The 9,107-nt window shown below is 38.8% G+C and overlaps 1 protein-coding gene across 2 annotated transcripts; it reads right to left on the bottom strand.

Moving 5' to 3' along the window:
- Nucleotides 1–559: 559 nt before the first annotated feature.
- Nucleotides 560–8,701, bottom strand: Smp_009780.1 (14-3-3 protein, putative; the record flags this gene model as incomplete). Of its 2 annotated transcripts, none has more annotated exons than XM_018792039.1 (3): nt 560–674; nt 7,960–8,340; nt 8,376–8,701. In XM_018792039.1, 3 exons carry the CDS (start codon nt 8,699–8,701, stop codon nt 560–562), a joined length of 822 nt encoding a protein of 273 aa, XP_018644941.1. The 2 variants fall into 2 exon arrangements, with proteins under 2 accessions (XP_018644941.1, XP_018644940.1); XM_018792040.1 differs by lacking the exon at nt 560–674 and adding an exon at nt 7,873–7,921.
- Between the last annotated feature and the right edge of the window lie 406 nt (nt 8,702–9,107).

Genomic DNA, 9,107 nt, shown 5'->3' with positions numbered 1-9,107 from the left:
AAGAAAAATTACTGTTATTTCCGGTTCGATCATGCACCAGGAGGATTAGATTCACTACATAATAAATAATTCGCCTTTATTTACGGCTTCTGGAAAGTTCGCTATTTCAATCTAATGATCGTTCAAAATATTAACAGAATTATTAAGTAGGTATATTGTTTGGCACCGAATATCGAACAACTTAAAAGCCAAATTGTTTTTAATGAACTGTAAACAAACGATTTTTACTGACTCCAACCATAAATACCATCATTACATTAGACAAATTTCTATGATACAAACGAATAAAAGAAAATTAACGACTGGAGAGTATGGTATTGCCTTCGTCTTGGATGCATACATAGTGGACATTAATGTTTACAATGTGAATGTTATTTCCAACATTTTGATCATTTCCCAGTTCGCTTAGTAGGTGGGTACTTAATCGAGTGTAATCTCTTACAAACATTTCATTTCAAGCCCCAACCTTTGATACATCTATGCCCTTCCATCCAGCATACCGTTACACCAGGCAGTTGTGGACAACTTCGGACAAGTGAAATGATATCCTAGGTGAAGATTATACTTCAATAGGTGGAGGTTCACTAACAAATACATGGGCAATAGCAATAAGTTCTGGGTACAACAAATTTAATGAATATTGAGGAAGTTGCTGATAACCTAAACCAGTCACCTAAAGGAATAAGGATAGTTTCTCGATCAATATGCAGTCACTCAAGGAAAATCATGACAATTACTTATATTTAAAAGTGATATAAATTTTTACATAAAAGAAGTCTCATACTGTATCCAACTTTTATTTTCCAAAATATAAATACAGTACTACGTAGAATGGTAATAATTCAACTGAAGTTTTGCATTTCAATGTACTTTAACCTGAGACCTGTCGCGAGCCACACCTGATGTTATTTAAGTTACATTTCGATATTTGGCATTTACATGCCCTCGTTATTTCAAGAAAGATCTTGTCTTTGTTACTAACATCAAACCGATATTTTATCCAAGGAGCTAGCCGTATTACTCGGGAATCGAAGGTAATTTACTTAATATAAACGAGTTTGTGTACTTCACTTCAAACAGCTTTATTGTGAGGATTAATAATAATGTTCAGCTGTATAAAATTACATTTACACGTATGGCTTGTCTACCTAGCACTAATATGTAGACAAATAATAAACGTGAAAAACATTTGACGCAACAACCAAATCCATTGCAGATCGGATACAAGTAATGTAATCTTCAAAATCTCACAATGATTATCATGGCCCACTACACTGGTCAACCACAACTTTATCTACCAGTTAATCCATACGACGAACATAGAACGTCAACGCTTCTACAACTACAGACAAGTTAGTCAGAATTCCGACTGAATCTAGGATTTTTGTTTGTTTTAGACTACACAAATACGCGTATATCAATATATATATCACTGTTCGGACAAAAATAAAACCACAGACCATACGACTAGCGAGCCATTTCTTTCCTTCTAATAATCTTACGATTCTCGCGAGAAAGTTCCACCGTCCATATATGCCAAATCTGTGTCCTTGCTGATTCCATTAACAGTATAGTTCATCTTGCATGGAATTTGTCAGTTTCCCTGCACTTCTTTCCTCGACTTATCAATTGCTCATCTACTTGAACTAAATATACTGAGGCATAAGCTTACTTAATGAACCGGGTGGTACGCTAATTTTCTTATTGAGCTAAAATATTCACTCACTCTCTCTCTTTCAATACATTTGTCTGAAATGTGTAAGGTCAATGAAATGTCATTGGACCCTAACTAAATATTCCGGCAATCGGGTCGCTGAATGCCTAACAACTCACTGATCCTCGTCAAGTTCAGAGACAGCGAACACACACCACCTAATACCACGCAGTGGATTGGCCCATTGGGTGGTGGTAGCACTCTTTTCCTTTTACCTACTCTTACTAATACATTTCTATAATTATGTCCTTTGTGTTACACGGTCTTCAGAACAGCCATAGTACCTTGATATAGCGAAAAGACAATCCACGTTAGGTGCAAATTCGAAATTAGCTGGTTCGTCACACTATTGCCGTCTAACTCGAGTAGGCCCACGATCATCTACGTTAGCGATCTACATATGATATCCCTAACAATACTTCTTATATAACTTTCAATACTGTGTTGTGAGCATGTGATAAGTCCTAGAATATGTACAAGATTAGTCCGGTATGCATATATGGGTGACCAATACATTATCGAGTCATATGGGCTATTAGAATTGGTGAGCCTGATGTGGTTGTTACCACCTTTTACATATTGTTTATCATGAATTGTGAAATAAACTCAAGCTGGTATTTCGCAAAGACCATATTTACCATGAATCCTTAAAAAAGCTTCCGTTAACAGTTCGCAGCCAATAAGTACCGTCAAGTTGAAACGTATTCAGTGTTCCACAATAATTCTCGTTTACATGCAGTGTAGTATTTTGGAGCGGTCAGTGCTTGCTAGTTTCTATTCGCGGCGAGACTAAAGAACATGGACGAACCAATCAGAAGCTTTCGCGGGTTTTCAAGGTCACGGCGGTAATTTCGGAACATGATGCTTACGTACGATCGCTTTACAGCGGATTTTCGAGAAGACGTGATAATTGAGCGACTACAAGAAAAGGGATTATTAAGAAGCTCCTATAGTTGTGACTGCGGTAGTCAAATGACCATTGTACGGTGTGCAGACTATCGTGATGATATTATCTTTCGATGTCCTTCATGTTGGAAGAAGAAATCAGCTCGAACAGGGATTTTTTTCGCTCGGTCAAAATTAAGGTTTAGACAAATTATGCTCCTTGTTGCGAATTGAATAATAAAAGCACCGGTAACACTAACTGCCACCTTTGCCGATGTAAGCGAAGTCTCGGCAGTTCAATGATACGAGTTTTGCCGGGATATTTGTGCAACAAAACTGACAAGCGTACAGCAATTGTATGAAGGAGTGGGGAACATTGTTGAAATAGACGAAACGGTTGTAAGGAAACGCAAATACAACCGTGGCCGTTGTATTAAAGAAGATTGAGTAAGTACCTCTTCCATAAATATACCTCACAGGTCCTTGGAATATTTGATAGATCATTACAGAAAGGACACTTCCAAAGAGTCAGGAACCGGCAGGCACCAACAATCATACCGATTATACAGCAATATGTGCTGCAGGGCACTACTGTTTATACAGATGATTGGAGAGCGTACAGGTGTCTAGATAGACTGGGATATGTGCATGAAGTCGTTATACATAAGCGCCATTTCGTTGACCCTACTACTGGGGTGCACACTAACAACATAGGAGCTATGTGGTCAAGACTGAAAGAGTTTTTGAGACCCTATCATGGCTCCAGAGGCAGACTACTATGGAGCCATATGGATGAATTCATGTACCGCATGCAATATGATTTTAGAACTTCTGAACCTGTATCCAACCTTGATAAGTTTTCAACTCATGTAAAAGAACAGTATCCACTTTAATTCTTTGGTTTTGTATAATAAATCTTTACTATACACTGTCTTCTGATTGGCTAATATTTCTCAAGGTCATTTAAGATTCGTCCAAAGGTCGTCCATGTTCTTTAGTCTCGCGCTATTCGCTTAGTGTAGTACAGCTAAATGAGTATGGTCAGTCATGCTCGCTAGTACTACTTATTTGCCTAAGTCATCCTTAATGGCTTCAAATGACTGGTTCATTTTAGGTGAAAAACGAAGTGCTCGCGATCGGTCTTATAAGCAGTTGCTCAATGCTGTAGAATAGTATAGTTAGGGACGAGTACCAAGGAACGACAGAACTTTTGGGATAGGTTGAATAGTAAATTATCGTTGGTACTCTGTAAGTTACCTAGGTTCTTATTTAATTTACGTAAAAACCGAAGGACCTTCCTAAACTCACTCACTGGTTTCATAGAACAGCTGTACTCAGTCAATCTTCCAATGTTTCAGGTAAGTTGAAAGTTGCTTCGGTTTTGTTGGCCATAAGTAAATCAATTACGTCAACTATTCAGCTACTTGCAATCTGACACACGTGTCCAACACTTAGTGTTAGCAAACCAGGTTAGCACAGTCAGATAAAATTATCGAGACAAATCCCAGAGTAGTGGAGGTAGTAACAGTATCAGTAGTAGGCAAGACGATGTTCAGAAAAAAGGGATACATATAACTCAGGTTCGAAGGGAAGGAAATGTACCGGTGCCACCTGAAACGACTTCAAGACCACTCGAAATTACTTATTCAAACACTTCCCGGACATCACACCTGTCAGTAACCACAGAGCCCAGAGATACTCTTTAACACACATGTCACCTATTAGGATTTTCTCGGAAACCGACTGAATTTGAGCTTACCACCATATAGCTATTCATCGTGTTACTTAGTGCCAGACCTACACTCGACAGTTCACGAGGACGTGCCGTCGTGTCGCCAGATGAACGAATGGTCTTAGCTGGGTGATATAGGGAACCAATCCGAGGAGTGAGGAGACAAGGGAGCTTGGAGCCGAATATCGTAGCACTTAAAAACAGACCACCGAACTTTAAGTTACTTTTCGGTACAAGTTACGGACATCTTCACCTGTAACCTGGATTGAGCACTTTCCCAGAAGTAGTTGAAATCGATTCAGACATTTTAAAGGCCTAATAACATTAAGAGGCCAGTTCACGCGACCGCACCACATTGAACGGATACTTATCTCGTCAGAATACAAAGTCTTTAAAGTACTATGGTCGTAAAGGAACATCCTAAAAACCAGTCTACCATCGAAACCCGTGTTATTGCGCCTATGAACAGTATTTGTCATACAAATGCAAAAGAATCTAGTACGTAAGTACATCAGTGCCACACCCCTTTAGCACAGCCTAATTTGTTAGGGTAAATTCGAGAGTAGTAAAGGTAGTAGCAGTATTCATAGTGATAACAAAGACTATACATTCAAGACACGACTCAAGAAATTTAAACTACTGAAAAGAAAGTGTGAGAAATTCAGGAGCTGAGAACTCAAAATGAACGCATCCGTCACACTGTAAACGATTTTGAACTATCATCTAAAACCTCGGACCACTGGTTATGACATTCATTCAGTCAGTCAGCAACAACGCAAAACTTCGTACGTACATACATCAGTCCAAGTTGCCAAACCACATTAGCACAAACATATAATTATCGATCCAAATCCCATAGTGGTGGAGGTAGTAAAAGTATAAGCAGTAATCGTAAAGATTAGGGTTTGAAGATGTTATTCAAGAAGTATGATCTTGTGAAATTAACTTGGAAAGAGAAAAAAGAAAGGGACAAGAAGAATTCAGATTATAATTTGGTAGAACACGAAAAGTGGATGCACCTTCGCCACTGCATACGATTTTGAGCCATGTCATTCAAGGTTAGAATTTGGGGGAACACAAAGAGCGAATGCATCTTTGCCATTTAAGGTCTCTAACCATCGGTTGCTATCATCTCGTGGATCCCAACCAGGTAGTCTACACCTTCCAACATGGCTCAGTCCACTTGTCGGTGACTTCATGAATTTGTGCCATGTTTTGGTCTGGCTGCCCCTAGCGTTCTTCCAACCTACTTCTACATCATAACACATCGCACGTCGGTCGTTGGGCACACGCAACACATGTTTCAGCCATCTCAACTGGTGAGGTTTCACTACTTCGTCAATCGATTTGCCACCCTCACCTAGTATCCGTTTCCTAACAACTACATTACTTACTCGGTGGTCACAGGATATATGAGCAATGCTTCGAACACACCTATGATCAAATACTTGCATTAGCCTGGACCCCAACCAAGTGCTAGTGACCTCACAGAGTAGCACCATGTCTCAGATAGACGAATCCTAACTTCCAGACTACCTCCATATTAGACGACGATCGAACAGACCAGGTAAACCTACTTTATTGCCTTCCTGGTAAACTGACACGAAGGTGTATAATAATAAGCTGTCGCTCTGCGTTAACTCAATGCACGCAGTTTTCTACCTCTTGTCAAGCAATTTATTGTGGTAGCACGATATGCACTTTATATACATATGCCTAAGTCTGTGTATTACCTCAACCAGCTGTCAAAAAACAGGTGTGAAGTCAATAATGTTTGTAGATCCGAACACCTAAATAACTTTAGTTAAAAGCTACCAGACAGTAAACGATCGGTAGGGTTAGGCAAGCCAACTAAGAAACTCAAGCCAGAAATCTACACGCAGCACAAGAGTCAAGTGTTCATTACAAATGAGTCCACGAATCGACATGTTATTATCACGGGCTATCCATCATGGCACTCCGAAAACTGCCGTTACTACTAAGTATCCGCAGAGTTAGGTGGCTTCGAGACAGGGAATCAACTTAGTCTACATTCCTTGCTTGGAGTAAAACGAATTTGCACCAGCAATACTAATGACGAGTTAAAAGGAATCCGAAGAATACTTAGTTGAAGTGGTTACCCTCCCATGTTCATTGGAAAAAATTAGAAGTCCGAAAGATAAATGAAAGGACATTTAGGGTACCCGAAACGACTTTTATAAATATTGAGTTTAAAGGTAAAAATGCAATAAGGATTTCAAAGATAAATCTCTAAACCAACTAGGATATGTCATACAAGTGCGAAAAAATCTAACACTTAAGTATATCAGCGCCACACCCCTTTGGCACAACCTGATTTGTAAGGGAAATCCGAGAGTAGTTAAGGTAGTAGCAGTATTTATAGTGATAACAAAGGCTAGACATTCAAGACACGACTCAAGAAAACGGTAACATTAAACTATACTGCCGACCTTTGAACGAATCTTAAATGACCTTGAGAAATATTGGCCAATCAGAAGACAATTAGTATACGGTAAAAATATATACAAAACCAAAGAATTAAAGTGGAAACACTTCTTTCACATGGGTCAAAAACTCCTCAAGGTCAGATATAGGTTCAGAAGTTCTGAAATCATGGTGCATACAGTACAGGAACACATCCACATGGCTCCATAGAAGTCGACCTCTGAAACCATGATAAGGTCTCAAAAATTCTTTTAGCCCCGACCACATAGCTTTAATAATGTTAGTATATTGGTATGGTTTACGGGTTAGGGTTAGAGTTAAGGTTTAGGTGTAGGGTGAGACTATAAGTTATGGACAATCTTTGAACGACGCTAGAGTGACTCTGAGAGTGTCAACATAATAACTAGGACCAAATGAGGGTTATAAACCTGTGTGAAGAATTCAAATTATGGTTTACAGTTCATGATTAAGGTTAGGAATTATACTTCGGGTTTTCATCACGAACTGACATCAGCTATAATGCCAAAACTCTATTTATCCAAATGGATAATTGAATTTCGCGCCAAAATCTTATGATCACTTCTATTGTATACGCTAAATTATCACGTCTTCCCTAAAATCCGCTGTAAACCGACCGTACGTAAGCATCAGGTGCCGAACTTAGCGCCGTGACCTTGAAAACCCGCGAAAGCTTCTGATTGGCTCGGCAGTATAGTTTAATCCTACCAAGAAAACTTAAACTACTGAAAAGTATGAGAAATTCAGAAGCGAGATATCTGAATTTGGTGGAATTGCCGGGAATCTACCTACCTTCAAGTCGCTATGGTAATAATTTACCAGGTGATACAATGCTAATTTCAGATAACTGATATTCCTCGAAATGTGCTATGAGCATTATTCATGTGTCTATTGATTTTGTGGATTTCAAATTAACATCAGTGAACTATGGTACTTAATTTTGCATGTTAACTCGTGAGCAGCTTACACCAAAGCATCGTAACTTCCACCATTAAGTACAAAATAACGGTAAACAATCAGAAAATTAACATTGATCTTGTATGACATGAGGGCTATAATAAATATTACATAGCGAAGTCTAGCTGTCATTTCCATCCCCCTCAGCTGTTTGGTCACTGGCCCATAACTAATTAGTCATATTAGAAAAACTTATAGGAATCTTACCGTCAAGTTGTCTCTTAAAAGTTGCATAATTAGTGTGCTGTCTTTGTAGGAATCATCTTGAAGCTGATCTAGTTCTGCTATTGCTGAATCGAAGGCGCTTTTGGCTAATTCGCATGCTTGTGGAGCATTATTTTGTATTTCATAATAGAATACAGAGAAGTTGAGAGCTAAACCAAGACGAATTGGATGAGTGGTAGGCAACTTATTGGCAGCCTCAGTAGCTTTCGTGTATGCATCCAATGACCTTTGGACGACTTCAGCTCGAGTCTTATCACTGGCGACTTCAGCGAGATACCGATTGTAGTCACCTTGCATTTTCAAGAAAAAAACTTTGCTTTCGTCGTTACTTTCCTGTACAAGTAGATAATCTTTGAGCAAAACCTAAAAACATTACTAATACTTCGCGTAAAGCTTACCAAAACCTGATCACAAATTGCATTCAACTCTTTTTCTATTTTAATACGGTACTCCTCTGCAATTTGACTTTTCATATGGTCATTCGCCGCTTTCGTTTCACTTCCGGATATCACTCTCCATGCTGATCTTCTAGCACCTACGACATTTTTATATGCCACTGATAGTAAATTCCGTTCTTCGTTCCCTAAAGTCCCCGAAGCCTCGGTATAACGCTTCATAGCTGCAGCCATATCATCATATCGTTCAGCCTGCTCAGCAAGTTTGGCGATATGAACCAAATCAGTGTTAGATAAGTCTTCGCACTGTGTAACCCACGACGTAGTCATGACGGAACAGTACTACGGTAGAGGGTTGTAACAACTGGTCAAATTGGCGCGCAAAATTAACTAATATATAGAAAGGTTGTAAAACTAGTTCCACTCGCAAAAGTTTAAACTCACACCAGTGATTGTAAATATGAAAATATTATTTACATTTCAAAATATGTTATAGGATTATTTATCGGTTTTGTGAAATTCTGTTTTAATTCTGCGTTGTTGATTATTTGTCGACATAAACAATATTTGATCATAAATTTATCGATTTTTCCTGGTATGATCAAATTAAGTTCTGGCTTTTGATTTTCACCCTATCTTTCGTCAACTCACCATCCAGCTTTCACTGTCAGTCCTAGGCACAGAATCTCACTGCCAGAAATATACGGTTTCCTATACTTCGTTGATGTCTATAAAT

This window comes from Schistosoma mansoni (assembly GCF_000237925.1).
Source record: "Schistosoma mansoni, WGS project CABG00000000 data, chromosome 1 unplaced supercontig 0010, strain Puerto Rico, whole genome shotgun sequence".
Taxonomy (NCBI): Eukaryota; Metazoa; Platyhelminthes; class Trematoda; order Strigeidida; family Schistosomatidae; genus Schistosoma; species Schistosoma mansoni.
Note: the sequence above shows the minus strand (reverse complement) of the source record. Positions and strands in the feature narration are given on the sequence as shown.